The 22,080-nt window shown below is 35.1% G+C and overlaps 1 protein-coding gene across 2 annotated transcripts in view; it reads left to right on the top strand.

Moving 5' to 3' along the window:
• The window catches only part of CCDC30 (coiled-coil domain containing 30), a 238,769-nt gene that overhangs the window by 16,831 nt on the left and 199,858 nt on the right, over positions 1 to 22,080 (top strand). The window contains exons 1-2 of one of the 2 annotated variants that reach the window (XM_077150023.1): positions 5,236 to 5,426; positions 13,689 to 13,846. In XM_077150023.1, coding sequence (XP_077006138.1) covers positions 5,263 to 5,426; positions 13,689 to 13,846 — 322 coding nt within the window. In that variant the 5' untranslated portion in view covers positions 5,236 to 5,262. Of the gene's footprint in view, positions 1 to 5,235; positions 5,427 to 13,688; positions 13,847 to 22,080 lie in introns of those variants that run through there. The other variant, XM_077150019.1, reaches the window with a different exon arrangement.

Here is a 22,080-nt window from a genome sequence, read left to right as displayed (position 1 = left end):
TTAATTCTGGAATTTTTCCCCGTGAGATGTCTGTTTCTTGATTTTTGTAACCAGCTTGTGGTAAGACAGAGATTTTCTTGAGCTGCAGCCCTCCTATCAGGAAGGTTTGCCTAAGGCAAATGCAGTGTGGAGGATTTTCCCTGTCTTACTGGGCTTCTGAATTGTCATGGGCTTTTGCTTATTATTTGTTTGCAGTTCCCCTATGTAGAGGAGTTTGGTTGTCCCCTCTGCTTCCCAGGAGCTAGTCCTTCCTCTCCTGGGTGTATGAAGCTGGCAGGTCTTTGTACCAAACTATTCGCTTCTATAGTTTCTTACATTCCTTTTGTTATCTCAAGCTGCCTTTTCCTGGAGGGCACACTCTAGGAGCTGAGGTATGCCAAAGAGGGGCATTTTCCAGCTGAGGGAGGGTCAGGGACCTATGAAGGCATGCAGACCAGCTCCACATGCCAGGGGAAAGGTATCAGGAAATTTGGCAAGAGCTTCTCCAATGGTTCACCAAAGCTGAGCATTCCTTGCCTGCCTAGGAAATGCAGCCCCCTTCAACTAACTGTCCCCCGAAGTCGTGAGGAAGCACAGCATCCTTAAATCTCCACCTCTGCATCCCCTATCTGGGCCTGATTGAAACAATGTCTGCCACCACCTTTGTCTGGGGAGGGTTGAAACTACGGCTACCCTCAGAGCTGAGCCCTCAGCAATCCAAATTTGCTAATCAAAGCTGTGATCAGTGATTGGCCATGCCCCCCTGGTCTTAGGGAAGAGAATTTTTATGTCCCTTTCTGTCACCAGTGACTAGCCAGGGTCTGGACCCCATGGCAGCCAGCCACGAGAGTGGGTATGAGAGCAATACCCACTGTGCAGAGAGAGCAATTTACTATTATTTGCCGTATTTATCAGCCTCTTCATCCCACTCTTCCCTGGATGCTGTAATGGTGTTCTTCTGGCCTTTGGAGTTTCAAAATAGTTGTTTCAGACAGTTCCTGCCTGCTTAATAGTTGTTTTGGTGGAAGGACTGAGTACTGGAGCTCCCTACTCTGCTATCTTCCCACAAACCTTTCTGGTGGTTGAATCTTAAACAGAGTTTTCCTTAATTTCCTCCAGAATTTTTCATTATTCTCAGCAGGGAGACTTGTTCAGGGCTCTTAGCTGCCATACTGAAAGAGTCAAAAGTTACTGTATGTTTTGCTGCAACACATGTTTTTGCAACATAAATTAGCTCATGATAGATTGGTAAATAGGGGAGTAATGCCATTATAATGTGGAAGTTGATAAACATTTTTTTTTCCAATTGTACTAATGATTAGTGCTACCAACCAGCCTTGGAATTTGCACATGATGCCCTGTTCTAGTTTGCTAGCTGCCGGAATGCAACACACCAGAGACGGATTAGCTTTTAATAAAAGGGGATTTATTTTGTTGATTCTTCAGAGGAAAGGCAGCTAACTTTCCACTGAGGTTCTTTCTTACGTGGAAGGCACAAGATGGTCTCTGCTGGTCTTCTCTCCAGGCCCCTGGGTTCCAACAACTTTCACTGGGGTGACTTCCTTCTGCATCTCCAAAGGCCTGGGCTGAGCTGCTAGTGCTGAGATGAGGAATGCCGAGCTGCTTAGCTGTGCTACATTGTGTTCTCTCATTTAAGCACCAGCCAATTAAGTCAAAGGTCACTCATTGCAGCAGACATGCCTCCTAGCCGACTGCAGATGTAATTAGCAACAGATGAGGTTCACGTACCATTGGCTTGTGTCCGCAGCAACAGAACTAGGTATGCTCACCTGGCCAAGTTGACAACTGAATCTAACTAACACATGCCCATTCATCATAAGTTCTTTCTTTATGCTTACTTTGGCCACATGTTTCATCTTAGATCTGCTCATTGCACAAATTTTCCCAATTTTTCCCCTGAGTACACAACTCTGCAGCTTTGACTCTTCCTTCCCTCCTTTACATCAAGCCTGATTTAAAAAAAATAATTACATCCTATGTTTATTAGAATATTCTTCTTTCTTTTTTTTTTTTTTTTAGGAATTTCACGTATCTTTTTAAAAATGTGCCAATGAAATTATTAGAGCTGTCAATGTTTTTGATAATATTCTAGTTACAAAATGACAAAGGTTAGAGTGATCTACCCTAGCCTCTTTTTTTCAGTAAGTTTTATTATTTTTAGTGAGTGATTTTTCAAAACAATTTTTTTCAAGAATACATGTGTCAATCACAGCAGAAATCTCTGGGTACTCAAACGATACATATCGAGGGTGGAGCTAACATGAATTGATAATGGATTTAGTGTTGGATAGGAGAAAAGGGGAGAAGTCACTGGTTACCCAAAGCTTTTTTGGCTTAAGCAATTGGAATATTGGAGTTACTATTTACTCAGATGGGAGATAAATAAATCCCACTTGGTCATGGTATATACTCCTTTAAATGTGCTATTAGATTCTGCTTGCTAATATTTTGTTAAGGATTTTTACCTCTATAAGAGATATTTGTCTATAATTTCTTGTGCCATCTTTAACTAGTTTTGGTATAAAGGTAATGCTGGCTTATAAAATGAGTTAGGAAGTCTTCCCTCCATTCCTATTTTCTGGAGGAGTTTGAGAAGAATTTAGTGCTAATTCATCTATAAATGTTTGATAGAATTCACCAGTGAAACCATCTGGTTCTGAGTTTTCTTTGTTGGGAGATTTTTTACTATTCATTCGATCTCCTTACTTTTTATATGTCTCTTTTGAGTCAGTTTCAGTAGTGTGTTTCTTTCTTGGACTCTGTCCATTAGGTTATCCAATTTGTTGGTATATAGTTGTTCATAATATTCTTTTATAATTTTTTTATCTCTGTAAAGTAAGTAGTACTGTCCCCACTTCTGTTTCTGATTTTAGTCAATTGAGGCTTCTCTCTTTTTTCTTAGTCAATCTAGCTAAAGGTTTGTCAATTTCATTCATCTTTTAAAAAAACAGCTTTTTTGGTTTTGTTGATTTTCTCTGTTGATTTTAGATGTAATCAGCCACAGATGCAATCAACTGACTGATGATTTAATAAACCATTCATCTGGTTTATTAACCAGCCACAAAATGTCCTTGTAGTCACAGTTAGGCCGGTACTTGCTTGACCAAGCAACTGGGCAGCATCACCTGGCCAAGTTGACACATGAACCTAGCCATCATAGCGCTTGAGAAGAATATGTAGTCTGCTGTTGTTGCGTGGAGTGTAGTCATTGGCCACTTTGACAAAGAGCTGTATCTATGGAATGGTGAATGTGAAAGCCTGATTGGAGTGAATTCAAGAAAGTATGGCAATAAGCAACTGTTGAAAAAGTTGAAATAGTGATCAGACTTTTACAGGAGATATGAATGAAGCTGATCTGGATAGGGCTACGGTAAATCAGAATATAGAGTCCATATTTAAAATTTTCAACTTCTGTGTGAAACCAAAGGAAGAGATGTTTATTTGGTGCAAAATTTATATTTTGGATAGCTCGTTATCTAATTTGATTGATTGTATTCTTTGGAATGACTCAATATATCTCATAAAAAATGTCTTTTAAAAAAGAAAGCATGGTGGACAGTGCAATGGTGGCTTAGTGGCAGAATTCTCCCCTGCCATGCAAGAGACCTGGGTTTGATTCCCTGAGCCTGCCTATGCCAAATAAATAAAAAAAAATAAAGCATGGTAAGAGAGAGAAAGGAAACAATGAGTATAGGTGATCTTATCTTGAAGTTTTGCTATACAGGGGGATGAAGAAATGATGCATAAACTTGAGCAGGACAGGAGATTGAGGGAAAGGTCTTTTTTTTTTTTCAGATGGACAATATTACAGTATGTCTCTACAATAATTGGAGTACTTTACTGCCCTACTTGGAAATAAAGCTTGATCAGGCAGTAGAGCGTAGAGTTAAATGCAAGAGAAAATAGGATCCAGTGCAAAGGGGAAAAGGCTGGGCTTAGGAACAAGGTTTGTTCTTGAATTCTCACAAGAGAAAAAAGTATGCTGGACTTGGCAGATTTGGTATGGGAAGCTTGTAGAAGTTCTCTTCTGAGCACTTATTTTTTCTCTTCGTGAAATAAGAAGCAGCATGTTCAGCTAACAGTGGGGGTAGAGAAGAAAGTGTTTGGAGGCTTGAGAAGAGAGAAGGGATGAAGTAAAGTTCTAGATTATAGAGAATGAGAGAGAGAGAGAAGTGATCAGAGAAATGTAGGAGGATTTTTGGGCAGTAGTAGAGCTCACTTGAGGTTGGTGAACATGAATTTAAGGTGAAATCAATCAACATTGGTTATACATTTTTCTCGAGCCAACTTCAGCTTCTGCAGTGAGATGCAGAAGAGGGGAGAGTTGGATTTAACAGTTTGGAGTTTAGCCAGCCATATATAAGGAAGAAAAGAGGGACAAGGGAGTTGTAAAATATGGACGGGAGGGATTACAATGATGGACTATAGAATCCAAGTTGGGTAAGAAGGTGAATGAAAACAGGAATAGGATAAGGGATATTGAGGAGTTGTTAAGGTCAATGGACTAGAGTTTCCAGAATGTTGAAAGCTTGTTGAAATCGAGGTACAAGAAGAAAATAAACAGTGATAAATGGAGAGTAGGATGTTTGAAACTGAGACCAGGGAGAGGCTACAGTTATTGGCTATAACAAGATTTAGGGAATGACTGTGGAGTGGGGGGCTTGAGGTAAGGTAGAGGACGTGAAAGTAAGCTGGTGAAAGGATTGAAAAGCCAGGACACTGGCATAGTCATTTACTTGAATATTAAAATAACCAAAAGTTTTGGCAGGATTAGTTGCACGACTTTGGAGAAGTTATTTGGCTTCTTGGTGTCTACTGCATAGGATTGTGGTAAGGATTAAATGAGATAATGTGTCTCAAAAACTTGGCACAACATGTAACAAATAGTAAATGCTCAATAAAGCAACAATAGCAACAAAGTTGTGGCTGTATATAAACTCAAATTTGGGTCCCTAATAAAATTTTCAAGAACGACTCCCATACCCTTAATTAAATGCAGATTTAATAGTTAAGGAGCAGAGAGAATACCTACTGCTTTTAAGATCTTTTCTCCACTACTTTTTGTTATTTTTTCCAAAAGTTTATAAATACCTGGGAAAGGTAGAAAGAAAAGTGATAGTATCAAATGACTTATCTTTTATTAATTTATTTGATTAATAACTCATTCAATATAACAACAGCCATTTGCCTTCATTTGTTTTAACAGTTTCGTTTCTTTTTCTTCCTTCCTAACAGAAGCCCAAACTAAAGGATGTAAAATATATGTTTTATCAAGAAGGCTTGTCTGAAATAGCTCTTAACAGCTCCAGTGAACAAACTGCATGCTTATTGGTAGAGAGAAGTACACTCTTGGGGAAACTGCAACTTGTGGACCCCAAGCCAGAGTCACAAAGATGTATGAGTAGTAACTTACAGAAAGAATTTTCCCAGATATTCCAAAATTAACTCAGTAATAGGAAACAGTCCAGTTTTGAAATGCATTCGTTTATGGAAACATCAGGAAGACAATTTTAATAGTGCTTAAGGATTTAGGCACTGGATTGGGCAGACTTTTTCTGGGTAGACCACTTGTTAGTAGCATGACCTTGAGTAAGTTAGTTAAGTTTCTTGATTTAATTTGAGCCTCAATGTCCTCAACTATAAAATCTGTGATTAGTTCAACTATTACACAAGATAATCAGAAAATGAAATAATATATATAAAGCTCTAGAACAGTACTTGGCACTTAATAATTAGCTGTAATTGTTATTTTTTATTGAAAAACGTACTATGTGCCAGGCTTTGTACTAGAGGATGAAAAACAAAGTAAATTATAAATGATCTAGATTTGAAAGAAATTTACAAGCTAATGGAGGAAAGAAGCCAGGGCTTTAGTTCAGTGTGGAAAATTAAGGGGAGAATCTAAATCAGACAGGATAGGTTAGGTGATCAGAAAAAGTTTCCAGAAAGAGATGATGTGATTAGGGTTTGAAACCTAAATGAAGAAGCTGAGAAAGGCATCCCTGGCAGAGGGAACAGAATGTATAATACATGCTGGTTCATGTGAGTGAATGCTGGGAAATGAGGCTGGAGATATTTTCAAGAACTGCATCATAGTAAGACTAACTCACTATACTAAGGTAAAGAGTTTATACTCAGCACCCAGCATGGTCAGTGGATCTTAACAGAGGTATAAAAATATTTGAGTGAATGAATGATTGATTTAGTTATAGAATGTTTGGAGAGTCATTAAATTATTTTAAGAGAAGAGAAACATGATCTAATTCATGTTTTAGAAAAGTCACTCTGGGAACAGTGGAGGGATGGGTTGAATAAGGGCCATACTTGAATCAAGGGATGCAAGGGGAAGTTTTGCAATAATTTGTCAAAGGATGAGAACCGAAACCAAAGTTTAGAGAGTAAATGGAGAAGGGAAGATGCACAAAGGAACTCCTTTATAGGAAAGATGGAATCTGTTAAACAAATTGCATATGTTAGAGTTGAAGTCTTGGATGACGCTAAGGCCATCTGCCCAGTCACTATTAGGTTACAGTTTTTCCATTGATGGGTAGAAAAAAATAAAATAGATACTCTAAAGACATTTTTGTTATTACAAAATGTAACCCATAAAATTTTCACTGCCTCCCCAGTAATATTTTTGCTGAGGCCAATTTTGTAATTAACCTTAGCATAAAGTAATGAGGAAAGTCACTTTTTTGGGGTAGAAGTTGACATGCTGATTCTAAAATTGCTATGGAAATGCAAAGGATCGAAAACAGCCTGGAATAGCTCAAAAGTAGTTGGAGTTGGAGGAATCACACTTCCTGAGTTCAAGATTTACCATAAAGCTACAGTAATCAAGAAACTGTAGTATAATCTAATTCAATCTATCTGTATAGCTCATTTGAACAATTGACACACAGGAAGTACAGAATAAGAAAGAGGTCCTTTAATCCTGTATAGATTATTGTAATGCCTGGAAGCATCCTAAAGTATATTAAGCAGATAACCAAGAAGTATTGGTATAGTCCCATGAGGGAGGGGTGAAAGATTATGGAACTATTAAACCTTACCATCCAGGAATTCCCTGATACTGTGTCATATTTTAGGGACATGCAAATCAATATGCCATGCCCTCGATCATGAGGCTTACTCTTATGAAGCTTATGTAGGTAGTGGAGAAGCTTAGACTACCTACAGGCATGCTTAAGAGTTACTTCTGGAGGATCTCTATTGTTGCTCAGATGTGGCCTCAGTCTTTCTAAGCTCAACTCTGCAAGTGAAAAAATTGCCCTCCCTCCTACGTGGGACTTGACATCCAGGGGTGAAAGTCTTCCTGGCGATGTGGGAGATGACTCGCAGGGATGAATCCAGACTTGGCACTGTGCGATCAATAGTTACATGCTGACCAAAAGGGGTAAAAGAAGTGTAATTAATAAAGTATGAGTGGCATAGAGCGTTCAGATAGAGTCAAGAGGCTATTCTGGAGGTTGCTCTTAGGCAAGCTTCAGGTAGACCTTGCTATCTATCATAACCTGCCAACCTCCAACCAGGACCATTCCAGCCAATCCTAAAGAACACCTAGGGCAATATATAAGATTCAACAAGGGTTCCATGTGCTGGAGTAAATTTCCAGAAATTTACAACCTCCAGATGGATCCCTGGTCCAGATAACTCCTGAAACCTAGCTCAGCCTCTCCAGAACATCAGGTAGTTCCATCTCCCTACTCCATATTAGTGACAGACCCTTCCTATATGAAAAATTTCAAATTGCCATAGCCCAAACACCCCTAAAGAGAGGGATGGAAAGATCAAAGATGATGGTGGAGTTATATATATAAGATAGGATTTAGCAAATGAATATGAGTGCTGTATCATTAAATTGATATCTCTTTTAGTTTCCAGTATTTTAGAGCAGCTAGAAGTAAAAACCTAAACTTGTGAAATTGTAACCCATGTCAAAGTCTGAAATATGTTCTACAACTAATTGTGGTGCTGTGCTTTGAAATTTATAGCTTTTTATATATGTCATTTTACACACAAAAAAGGAGAAAAAATCAATTTTGATGATAAAAAAATATTTAAACCCTCTAGCCTCCTATATTCTGGAGCAGCTAGAAGGAAAAATCTGAGAGAATCATATGGTAGCCCATGACAAACTCTTGGATCTGTTCTGTAACCACTTGTTGAAGAGTGCTCTGAAAACTCTTGCTTTTTTATTTCTTTGCTTTGTATATATGTTATACTATACAAAAAAAAAAGTTAAACAAAACAAAACAAAAAAAGAAAGTGTAGTGTAAGTAAGTGTAAAGATAGATACATAGATCAATAGAACAGAATAGAGTCCAGAAATAGGCTTACATGTATATGGTCAACAGATTTTTCACAAAGGAGACAAAGCAATTCAATGGAAAAAGGATACTGAGGCAATTGGATAAACATAGACACACACACACACAAAGCCTCTGAACCTTTATTTTACATTGTATATGAAAATTAATCTGAAAGAGATCATTGACCTAATGTAAGAGATAAAACTTAGAAGAAGATCATTGTGACCTTAACTTGAGCGTGGCAACGATTTTTGTAAGGCACAAGAAGTACAAAGTATAAAAGAAAAAAAATGGGCTTCATAAATACTCAAAACTTTTCTCTTTAAAATACACTGTAATGCAGACTGGGGGACGATATTTTCAAAATATATATTCAACAAACTCTTTGTACTTAAAGTACACAAATGACTCTTACAAGTTGATAATAATAAGATAAACAACCCAGTTAAAAATGGGCAAAAAATGCAAACATATTTTACTGAGGAAGATATATGGCTGGCAAATAAGCACATGAAAAGATGTCCAACTTCATTGGTCGAGACGTGAAGATGTGGAAGAACTGGAATTCTCATACCCTACTGATGGAAATATAAAATGTTGCAATCACTTTGCAAAATGGTTTAGCAGTTTCTAAAAAAGTTAAATATATACCTGTAATACAACCCAGCCATTCCCCTTGTAGGTATATACCCAAGTGAAGTGAAAGCATTACGACTCATATATGTCATAGCAATTTTAATTGAAATAGCCCAAAACTAGAAACACCTCATGTGTTCATCAATAGTTATACATTCATACAATGGAATACTACTTAGCAATAAAAAAGAATGAACACACAACTAAACGGATAATTTCAAAATAATTATGCAGAGTAAAAGAAACCAGACAAAAAGAGCACTTAGTTTATAATTCCATTCATTTATATACAGAGTAGTAAAAAATGTATATATGAGGGAAAGCAGGTCAGTTGCTGCTTGGAGACAGTAGCAGGGAAAGAAATATATTACGAAGGGGCACAAGGAAACTTTTGGGAATTGTGGATATGCTCATTGTCTTAACTGTGGTGTTGGCTTTCATGGGTGATTACATGTGATATTTTAAATATACACAGTTTACCTTATGCCAATTATACCATTTAAAAACTTTAGTAAAAAATTCTCCTGAGAAAGTATTGTTATTCTGAAGTAGAAATTATAAAATTTTTGTTGCCTCCTTATTTATATTTGCATATGGTTATTGTTGAATTATGCCATGCTTAAAATAAATGTGGGAGTAACTCCAACCAATAGCAGACCACTTATGATGATTTGGAGGCCAGATGATTTTATAAGTCCTGAAATATATGCTAATTATATTTTAAATAATTTTTATTTTTAAACAATACAAACACATGGTAAAAAAATCTAAGCAGTATAAATTGAAATGAAAAATGTGTCATCTCATCTCACATCCTCAATTCTACAACTCTAATAATCTGTCAAAAATTTAAATTTATTCTTCCAGAAAATTTCCATCCATTTAAGCTACAAATTATATTCCATTATGTATGTTATTTTCACTTTCCATGTCAGTACACATAGGTCTGCCTTAGACTTTTTGACAACTCTATGTAGTCTTGTGTAAGGATGTACCAAAATTTATTTAACCACTTTATTGTTGGATGGCAGAGGACAAAAGAAGGAAATTTAATGCTAGTAATAATCAATGATTTTTTAAACATTTTTTATTGTAAAATATAATATATACGTGAAAAAAACAATAAATTTCAAAGTACAATTTAACAAGTAGTTATAGAGCAAATTTCAAAATATAGCTTAACAAATAGTTACAGAGTAAACACCTGTCAACATTGCTGAGACCCTAGTAGTCCTTTGTATCCATTTCTGATCCCAGACTCCTTTTTTCTCCGCAAAGTTGTATAGCCCTAAATGATATACAGTAGTTTAGTTTTGCCTGTTTGAGAACATTATATAAATGGAATCAACTTTGGGAATTGCTTTTTCTGTTAAGTATTATGTTTGTAAGATTCACTTATTATTTCAATGTATGAATTTAAGACACTTTATCCATTCTACACTGATTTGGGATCTTTTCAGTTTATATCTATTATGAAACATTATAAGATATCTATTATAGTTATGAATATTCTTATATATATATTGTAAATGATGCATTTGTATAGGGTATATACCTAGGAGTAGATTTAGGGGATCATAGAATAGTACAGCTTCAACTTTACCAGATAATATCATATTGTCTTAAGTAGTTCAGCCAATTTATACCAATAGGAGAGTTCCTATTGCTCCTCATCAAACTTGATATTGTCAGACTTTTAATTTTTTGCCAAACTGTTAGGTGCATAATAGTAAAACCATGATAAACAGCATGCCCTATTTACTAATGAAGTTAGTTTGGTTTTTGGCCATTTGAATTACCTCTTTTATTAGTACTTCCTCAAGTATTTTGTCCACTTAAAAATTTTGTCCATTATTTTTTCTTACTGACTTATAGGAATTTGCATTATATTCTGGTTTCAAATTCCTTTGTGGCTTATGTATATTGTAAATATTCCTTCACACTCTATGGCTTGCCTTTTTGTTTTTATTTATTTTATTTTATTTTTATCTTTTTGTGGCTTGCCTTTTTAACATTAATGGTGTCATTTAATGAATGGAAGTTCTTAAATTCAATATGACCAATCTCTTTTTTTTTTGTCATGTTTACGAAATCTTTGCCTTTTGGGATTTTGATTTTTGGTTGCATTGACTTTATAAATCAATTTAGGAGGAACTGACATCCTAAATACTGAGTGTTCCAATCTGCGATCATGGAATATCATTCCAATTATTTATATATATATATATGAAGTTTTATATTTATATGTATATATAAAGTTTTATAATTTCCCCACAAAGCTTTTGAACATTTTTCATTAGATTTATTCCTGGATACTTCATATTTTTGGATGCTATTAGGAGTAAATTCTATATTTAAATTTTTTTAATTTTTGAATTATCTATTTCTGATATTTACGATATAATTACTTTTGTCCTTATATAAAGCAATCTTGCTAAAATATCTCATCCATTTTAATGATTTATTTGAAGACTTCAAAAATTTCTACATGCAGTACCATATCTTCTGATAATGATAATTTTGTTTCTTCCTTTTGAGTCCTATTCTTTTAAATCTCTTTCTTGCCTTGCTATTTTAGCTAAGATCGCCAGTATTATGTTGAATAGTAGACATCCATGTTTTATTATTGATATTAGAGAGAAAGCATTCCACAATTCACTAAATATTAAGTATCAGATTTGCTGAAGGTTTTTTATTTTTAAGTTACCCTTTATTGGATTAAAAAAAGTTCTCTTTTATTCCTAGTTTGCTAAGAATTTCTTATTAGGAATCACTGTTGAGTTTTATGAAATGCTTTCTCTGTAGCCATTGAGATGATGAAATAGTTTGTCTTTTTTAATCTGTTTATGTGAGAATACATTCATTATTTTTCTAATGGTAAGCCTACCTTGTATTCCTGGGATAAATCCAACTTGTTCATGATGTGTTATCCTTTCTAAATTTTACTACAATAGATTTGATAAAATTTTGTTTCAAATTTTCACGTGTGTTTGTGAGCAAAATTTCCCTTGATTTTTCTTTCTTGCATTATCTTTGTCAGGTTTTATATCAAATTTAATCTAGTCCATTGTCAATCAGACCTTTTTTCATTATTGTCCACCTAAGGAAATTTTTAGGTATTTTTTTTTTCCTAATTTTCCCCCATGCAATTTTAATACCCCATATATGTTATGTATCTTTTTATGTATTATATGCATATCTGTGCTTTGTATATTTAAAAAGTAACTTTTTTGGCCCCCAAGAATCAATTTTGACCCCTCAGTAGCAATATCGGCCTGTTAAGAATGCATGGTCTAGCATCAATAAGTGGATTGGGCTGTACTCCTTGTTTTCTAGTATAAATTGTTAATTGTTTTTTGGATTTAAATAACATTTTTTATTCACGAAGACAGATTATGTAAATTTCAGAAACATCCTGTGCAGTTATCTAAAAAAACTCTGAGTGAGGTAAATAAATGTAAATTTTTAATTTAATAATAGTGGCTAATTACAAACCAGTTTTTACTTTGGTATTTCATTTGAATATTTTGAAATGTACAGTAGAAATTATCAAATTGTTCATAAGTGATATAAACATGTCTCAAAAATTTGGGAAAGAGAAAAAATCTAACATAATAGCTGATTTTTAATTGAATGTGTCAAAATTTAAACAATCGAAGTGCATTATATCCTTTAAGAAATCACTTTCAGACAGTATATACTTCTCCCCAAATATCTTTAGAGCTTCTCTTTTGAGGAAGCTCTTTAGAATCTGTAGCATATTATTTTCAATGTCATTAATTTTCATCATAAAATTTAAATTTTTGATCTGGAGAAATGTTATTAAGAGCTAAATCTGGTGAATAAAGTGAGTTATTAGGTTGAGTAACAACATTTGTCCTGGGAATTTAACCACAGGAATATTTTGATAAAACTGATCATAGTATTAATTTCAATAGCAAAAATGAGAAACTACCCAAAGTGTTTAAATTATTATGTAAATTGTTACACCTGCTCTGAAACAGTATACAGACTTTAAAAATTATCATTACAAAATCTAAACACACAGGTAGGAAAATATTCCTGTTGTAACGCTAAATGAAAAATTCGGACAGAAACTTATACATAGCCTGGAGCTATGACCATATAAGAAATGTATATGGATAAAATAATACTACAAGGAAATATACCAACATGCTAAAAATGGTTTTGTTTTGTGGGAGGTATTTTGGGTGTTATCCTCATTTTTAGAAAAATTTGTTTAATTTTTATATAAAGTTATAACTCTTTTGAGAATCAAAACCAAAATATTTTTAAGACTAAATTTCCTGCTTACCTTTTAAAAATGCCTTTGAAAATAGTTGCGGAAGATCTCCAAATATGGTTTGACCCTCGTTTCGTAAGTGCCTCTACCTTGAAATTAAATTAAATACTCTGTGCGAAAGCATCTTATAAACTGCATTTAATGTACATATAAATGAAGAATATTCTCTCTTTTCTTTTTTGCCACATGGCACTCATTTTATGCTTAAATTTCTACTTTTAAATAATCAGATAATTATAAACTTTTAGATATATTAAGTGACTAAACCATATTAAATGGCATATTTATAGTTCAAAAACAATCAAACATCACCAAAGAAATGCGCATAAATAATTCATTTTCTACCTTTCTTTACTGGCTTTCAAACACTTACAGGAAATAACCCAATGTTATGAGAACACTTACTTTTTTGTTTGATTACTAACAGAAGTTTTATTTCAGTTCCTTAATGAATACCTGGAAAAAGAGAAAACATCACAAAACTACTTAGAGAGAGATGTGGAAGGAGCAGCAAAGAGGTTAGAGATGGCTCATGAAGAGGTCCAAAGACTCACTGATGAATTACAAGTGAAGGAAAAAGAGCAGAGTAAACTAGGTAAGCTGTGGTTACAGATGAATAATTCTGACCATGTTGTAAGTGCATCCTCATGGTATAATGATCTTTTTAAAAATATTTTTATTGATAAACAACATACAACACATTCTCAATATACGAACATTCCATACATGGTGAACAATCAATGGCTCACAATATCATCACATAGTAGTATGCTCACCATGTAATGATCTTTTCTAAATATGTTTTATTAATTCTGAATATGAGCCTCTTTTTGATTATAAACATTATATTGAGTTGTTTTTATTTTTTGTCTTTTTGTTTCTGCCATATGGAAATGTTAGTGTTCATCTAGTTAGGTTTAACAGAATTGTTTCTTACAGCTTCTGGATTTTCATGTAATGCTTAGTAAAGCCTATTTCACTTTACTACAAGATTTTTGAAAAAGTTACTCCTAGGTTTTTTTAGTACGTTCATGGTTTTAATGTTTTTATTTAAATCTTTATCCAGAATTTTAAAGTTAAAAATTCTAATGATCTCTTTTCAATATTTATAACTTGTGATAATAAAGAAATTAGACTGATTTCTTTTCCAGATGCAGTATATAGGTTGCTTTAGAATTACATTTAAAAAATAGAATGTATAAAACAATTATGTCAAACTGATTGTGGGTTGAAAAACAAAAACATCGAGGGGTTGGATTTTGTTAAGAATGCATGCTAAACAGTGGATACAAAGGAACTTTTTGGGATGATGGAAAATATCCTTATTGGGTTGGTGGTTACACAACTGTATGTATTTACCACATTTCATCAAATTCTATAATTTAAAAGGTGAATTGTGCTGTATATAAATTATACCTCAGTAAACCCAACTTAAAAAACAAAAAAGTTTTGCCACATCAATATGACAAGAAGAAGTCTTTGCCATTTTGCAACACAGGAGAAGGGAAAAGCATGACACCCATTACACTGAGTTACATCTAGAGTACAACAGAACACAATCACATGGTACCCTGTTCCATAGGAAGTTACTTGGTCTGTGTGATCCTAAATGATCAGACAGTGTATTTGGGGACTAACAGGAAGCTTAATTGGCGTGTCCTCTTTTGAATGGCATATGCAGTATCAACATGTACCCTAAGTATAACCCCCTGTATCAGCAATTTATAGCGAGAATATTTCTAGGTATATGTGTTATCTGACAGTATTCCTCATATATTATTTTACCTCTCAACAAACTGACTTTTTTTTTAATGAAGGGCTTTATTTTAGTTTGTTCTCTAGCTCTCTATATCACATCCAAAATGTGAAAGTGAAAATGAAAAATTTGGACCAATAAAAAAAATTTTTCAAGAATAAAAAAGAATTCATGTCAAATATTTACAGTATTCTGCAATAAGCAAATTACAAGGAAAAAAGAGATGAATTTTAAAAGAGTTGAGAGACTTACTAACCAATTACATTATGTAGGCTTTCTGGATCTGGATTCAAACAAGTATTTAGCATTTATGACATAATTGGAAATTTGAACACTTGCTGGATATTTATATTAAGGAATCATTGTTAGATATCCTTAATCACACGTTAATGATATTAATTTTATGTTTAAAAATAGCCCTTATCTCTTAGAGATATATAGCAAAATATTTACAGATGAGTGATGTCTGGGATTTGCTTCAAAATAATACAGACCCCCTACGCAAAAAATTAAATCAAAATAGATCACAAAATTAATGTAAGAGCTAAAAGCATAAAACTTTGAAAGTAAATCTTTGTGATCATGGGTTTGGCAATCATATTTTAGCTATGACACCAAATACACAGGCAAAAAAAGAAAAAGTAATAGATTGGACTTAATCAAAATTTAAAACTTTTACACTTTGAAAGACACCATCAAGAAAGTGAAAAGACAACCCACAGACTGGGAGAAAATATTTCTAAATCAAATATCTGATAAGGAATGTATATTCAGGATATGTAAATAGCCCTTAAACTCAATAATAAAAAGACAAATAATACCATTAAAAAATGATCAAAGGATTATCCATGATGCCCAATGGATGGATGTGGCTGAAGGATACATTGACTGAGAAGAAGAATGGCAGACTCTTGTATATGCATATGATGGAATATTGTATGGCTACAGATAGGAGTGAAGTCATGAAGCATGAATAAACCTTAGGGACATTATGTGGTACAAAATAAGTCAGAAACAAAACAATAAATATGGTATGGTCTCTTTTAGAAAATACTTACAAGAAAATTGGAGCCTAGATTGTAAGCTCTTGTAACAGTCACATTTAGTCCAGAGCTGTAAATGCTACATCTAGATTTTGAGATTATATATATTGTCATGGTCAGGTTCATGTGTCAACTTGGCCAAGTGATGGTACCTGTTTGTCTGGTTGGGCAAGTGCTGGCCTGTCTGTTACGGTGAGGACATTTCATAGAATTAAATCATGATCATGTCACCTGCATCCACAGCTGATTCCATTGGTAATCAGCCAAAGGGGAGTGTCTTCTGTAATGAGTGATGCTTAATCTAATCACTGGAAGCCTTTTAAGGAGAATTCAGAAGAGACAGGCTCTCTGTTCCTGCTTCGGCTGGCGAGCCTCTCCTGTGGAGTTCATCCAGACCCTCCATCGGAATCGTCAGCTTCACAGCCTGCCCTGTGGATTTTAGACTCTGCATTTCCGTGGCCACATGAGACACTTTTATAAATTTTATATTTGCGAATGTTCCCTGTTGGTTCTGTTTCTCTAGAGAACCCTAACTAACACATATGTATAACCTTATATCTCCATGGAACTTTTGGTAACTGTGTGACATCTAAGACTCAGAGTTGGATTTCTGCATCTCTGAAAGTCAGCATTACTACTTAGAACAACATTAAAGAAACCAAAAAATAGATCAGACTTCATTAGAGATAAGAATGAAGCCAATCTTGTTTGAACTAAGGTAAATCAGAATATAGGGTTAAGGAGGATATTGTCTGCATTTTATAACTTCAATTACTGTATGAGACCAAAGGAAGGGAGGCTTCTTTTGTCCAAAACCTAACTTTTCTGTAGCTCATAATCTAACTCAACCTGTATGGATAGATCATTTAAACAACCCAAACACATTGAGCCCAGAATGGGAATGAGGGCTTGTAATTCTTTATAACTTCATGTAATACCCAGATACATCCAGGAGTATGTTGGACAATAATTTAAAAGTATTGGTAAAGTCCCTTGAGGGACTGGAGAAAAAATATGGGGCTATTAAACTTTACCATGGGAAAACCCCTGATGTCTCAAACATTAGAGACTCCCAAATCAATAGGCCAAGCCCTTGATCTTGAGGCTTGCTCTTATTAAGCTTATTTATGTAGTGGAGAAGCTAAGCCTACCTATAATTATGCCTAAGGGTTACTTCCAAAAAACATCTTTTGTTGCTCAGATGTGGCCTCTCACTCTCTAAGCACAACTCTGCAAGTGAAATGTTCCTCCTACATGGGACATGATATCCAGGGGTGAAAATCTCCTTGGAAATGTGGGACATGACTCCCAGGGATGGGCCTGGCCCTGGCTCTATGGGATTAGCAATACCTTCCTGACCAAAAGGAGATAAGAAAATGTAAAAAAACATATTGTGGCTAAGAAAGTTCAAATAGACTTGAGAGGCTATTTTGGAGGCTTCTCTTACACAAGCTTCAGCTAGATATTGCTAATTACCACAGTTTGCCAAACTCCAACCAAAACCATTCCTGTTAACCCTGAGAAATACCTACGGCTCTATCTGAGATTTTACAAAAATTTCATACACTAAGGTAACTTTCCAGAAGCCTACAACCTTCAGATGGTTCCTACATCATAAAAGTCTTGAAACCCAGAGGGGCCAGCCTCTCCAATAACATAAACTAGTTCCACCCCCCATCCCATATTGTCAACCCCCTCTTCCAACATGAGAAAGGTAGAATGGGCAGAGCACAAATACCACTAAAGATTGGGAGAAGAATCAAAGAAGGAGGGGTTATAACAGAGATGATAGGATTTAACAAGGGAGTATGACTGCTGAATCATTATATTGATATTTCTTTTAGTCTCCAGTGTCTTGGAGCAAGCTAGAATGAAAACCTGAAATTTTGAAATTGTAACCCATACTAAACTTTGAAATCTGTTCCATAACTAGTTGTTACAATGTACTTCAAAATTTATTGCTTTTTTGTATATATGTAATATTTCACAATAAAAAATGTTTTAAAAAATGGTCAAAGGATCTGAATAGACATTGCTACAAAGAAGACATGTAAATGGCCAATAAACACATGAAGAAATACTCAACATCATTAGTCATTAAGAAAATGCAAGCCAAAACTCCAGTGTGATGCCACATAATACCTACTAGGATGGCTATAATTAAAAAGATAGACAATGAAAAGTGTTGGCAGGGATGTGGAGAAACAGGAACCCTCATACAATGGTGAAAATATAAAATGATGCAACCACTTTGGAAAACAGTATGGAAGTTTTGCAATGTTAAACATGGAATTACCATATGACCCAGAAATTCCACTTTTAGGTATCTATCGAGGATAAATGAAAGCATATGTCCACATAAGACATATACATGTCCACACAAATATTTTTATGTAAATGTTCATGGTAGTATTATTCACAATAACTAAACAGTAGAAACAACCCAAATGACCATCAATTGATGAATGAATAGACAAAATGTAGTATATCTATACCATGCAGAACAGAGTTAAGATAGCAGGTCTGAGATTCCTGTACTTAGAAAGGCTTGCTTTCAAGGTTGGCCCTTAGTTGGCATATGGGAACTTGGGTTTGAGGAGGGTTACCACCATTCCCTAACTGATATGAGTGACTCATTGTGTCTGAGTTGTTTATATAAACAAGTGTGGTTTTTGCTGAACACCTGCTTTCCTTCTGAGACTCTGGACTTTTGGTAGGTGCTAGACAGGAAGCATCCTCAGATAAAAACCTTAGGTACTCATGTTTCTTGAAGATGATTGTATAATGATATAGCTTTCACAATGTGACTGTGTGATTGTGAAAACCTTGTGTCTGATGCTCCTTTTATCTACCTTGTCAACAGATGAGTAAAACATATGGAATAAAGATGAGTAATAGGGGTAACAAATGTTAAAATAAATATAGAGTGAAATGCTGGTGATCGGTGAGGGGGAGGGGTGGGGGTATGGTATGTATGAATTTTTTTCTGTTTTCTTTTTATTTCTTTTTCTGAATAGATGCAAATGTTCCAAGAAATGATCATGATGATGAATATGCAACTATGTGATGATATTGTGAATTAGATTATATATGTAGAATGGAATGATAAAAAATTACGAATGTTTGCGTTTGCTTGGTGGTGTTTTTTTTTTTGGTATTAAAAAAATTTAAAAATTAATTAAAAGAAAAACAAAAACCTTAGGCACTGAGTATCTTATGAGCTTTCTGGTAGAAAGCATTTCATACATGATGTTACAATTTATTTCTGGAAGAATACTGTGTGACTCCACTGAGAGTCTGGTTTTCTCTGGACTTTGCCCATGTGCCCTGCCCTTTGTTGATTTTGCTTTGTATCCTTTTGCAGAAATAAATTTGAACTGTGAACATAACTATATGCTGAGTTTTTAGATCCTCCTAGTGAGTCACTGTATTGGTTTGCTAATGCTGCCAGAAAGCAATATACCAGAAATAGAATGGCTTTTAAAAATACAGTTTAATAAGTTACAAGTTTATAGTTCTAGTGTCAAGAAAATGTCCACACTAAGGTACCAACAAGAGGTTTCTTCACTCAAGAAGGGCTGATGCCTTCCAGAACGCCTCTGTCAGCTGGGAAGGCACGTGCCTGGCATCTGCTAGTAACTTGCTCATAGGCTCTCATTGCTTTCAGCCTGTTTCCCGTGGGGGTTCCTCACTTGGCATCTGTGGGCCTTCACTTAGCTCCTCTGGGTCACAACTCTGGATTCTGGCTTGCTTAACTTCTCATGGGAAGGCACATGGAGACATCTCCTGAGCCATGCATCTCAAAATGTCTGGGTCTTGCTGGCTCTGTGAACTCTGAGGCAACTGTTCTCCAGGTGTCTGTATCTGTGCTGAGGTTTCTTCAAAATGTTTCCGCCTTCAAAGGACTCTAGTAAACTAATCAAGACCCAACTTGAATAGTTGGTAATGCTGTAGTACTGCTAATGGCTTCTTGTTAACTATTGGCCATAGTATGCATTTTTAGTTTTTCCCCCTATATCTTTCTATTATTACTTTGTCCACTATCAGATCATTGAAATAGTTCATGTGAGAACTTATTTATAATTTTAGATTTAATTGTGGGACAGAAGGCACTATATATCCCTTTTCAATCATATTCACCTTCAGTGAATAACAGTGCCACATGTTACTCATAAGCCTGCTAGTTAGTTACCATCACTTCTATCCATTCCCTTGCATTTAGATTCAGCCTCATTGGGTAGCCTTTACCCCATCTGTAGCTTTTGTGTGCTTCTAGATCTGCTACATTCTACAGTGTAACTGTGAGATTACCTTTAGGTCACACCCACAACAGGGAGTGTCACATCTCTGTGGAGATACTCTAACCAAAAGGGTTTCCACCCTACAAATTGAATCAGGATTAAAGGGCATGGCTTTTCTGGAGTACACAATACTTTCAAACCAGCACAATCACCAAACCTAGGTTGTGTTCTTGGGGACCACCAACACATACTATTTACTAATAAAAAGAAATGAATAACTGATACCTGCTACAATGTGGATGAACTTCAAAAACGTCACACTAAGTGAAAGAAGTCACATGTTCAAGTCCACATATTGTATAATTACATTTATATGAAATGTACAGAAAAAGCAAATCTGTGGAGTTAGAAAGTAAATTAGTGTTTACCTGGGACTGGGGATGAATAGAGATTGACTAGAAATGGTTATGATGTTTCTTTATAAAGTGATAGAAACGTCTAAAATTAGAATATCGTGATAGTTGTGCAGCTGTAAACATACTAAAAATCATTGAACTGCATACTTAAAATGAGTGAATTTTATGGTTTGTAAATAGTTCCTCAAAAACTGTTTAAAAAATTATAGGGATTGGGGGAAATAGATGTGTTAGTCAGAATTCTGTGATGTGCCCCATCCCCTCCGCAGAGCTCCACCATCTGGGGTGTTCACACCATCTGTCCTAGTTATTCAATCAAATACTAATCTAGGTACTGCTGTGAAGAAATGCAGATGTAGTCAAGATCCCAAATCAATTGATTTTAAGAAAAGGAGATTATCCTGAGTGAGCCTGGCCTAGTCAGGCAAGCCTTAAAAAGGGACTTGAAGTTTCCTGGCAAAAGAAATGTGAAGCATGAGAGGAATTCAACATGAGGGAGATTCTCCATAGCTGACTTTGAAGATGGAGGGAACCATGTGACAAAGAATGTGGGAAGCCTGTAAGAGCTGAGAGAGACTCTGTGCTAACACCCAACAAGGAACCAGGTCATCAGTCCTATAGCCACAAGGACTGAAATCAGCCAGCAATCTGAATGAGAATGAAAGTGACTTTTTACCCACAGCCTCCAGAGAAAAACTCCTGATTTTAGCCTTGTGAGACTGATTAAGAGAATCCAGCTATGCCATACTCAGACTTCCGACCTACAGAACTGTGAGCTAATAAGTAGTTGTTTAAGCAGGTCAGTTTGTAGTAATTTATTGCACAACAATAGAAAACTACCATAAAAGAATGGCTATGATTTCCTAATTGTTAAAAGCTGGGTGATGGATATGGGTGTTTCTGTTACTCTGTTCTATTTACTTTCATATATGTTTGATTTGCACTATAAAAATTTTCTTTAAAATTGTGGAGTTAGCATTACTGTCAAACCTGGAGAGAGGTCTCAAAAAATTACAACCAGTACAGTTGTAAGCAATACTATTAGTTTAAGAGGACCAGTGGAAAGCTACATTTTCACATATCTGCACAGATATGGCAGGAGAAGCTAATTTGGCAATACAAGTTAATGCATTTGGTGGTCTCTGTTGTTTAAATTAGGTATATAACGTATTTGACTGTGTGCTATTTTTAAATGGTTCATTTTTCATATGGAAATGAAATAAAACATTGCAGAACCCCTGAAGTACTTCCTCAGAACTTTTAGATTCCATAGAACACAGGTCGGAAGCTCCTGGCTTCTTTAACCAATGCTGAACTCTTTTGTGTGGCAGATAAAGTCTTTATGGTTTGGCTTCTACCTATCAAGCTTCACA

Source organism: Tamandua tetradactyla, chromosome 2 (assembly GCF_023851605.1).
Source record: "Tamandua tetradactyla isolate mTamTet1 chromosome 2, mTamTet1.pri, whole genome shotgun sequence".
NCBI classification, from domain to species: domain Eukaryota; kingdom Metazoa; phylum Chordata; class Mammalia; order Pilosa; family Myrmecophagidae; genus Tamandua; species Tamandua tetradactyla.
This window is presented reverse-complemented; position numbering and strand designations above follow the sequence as displayed.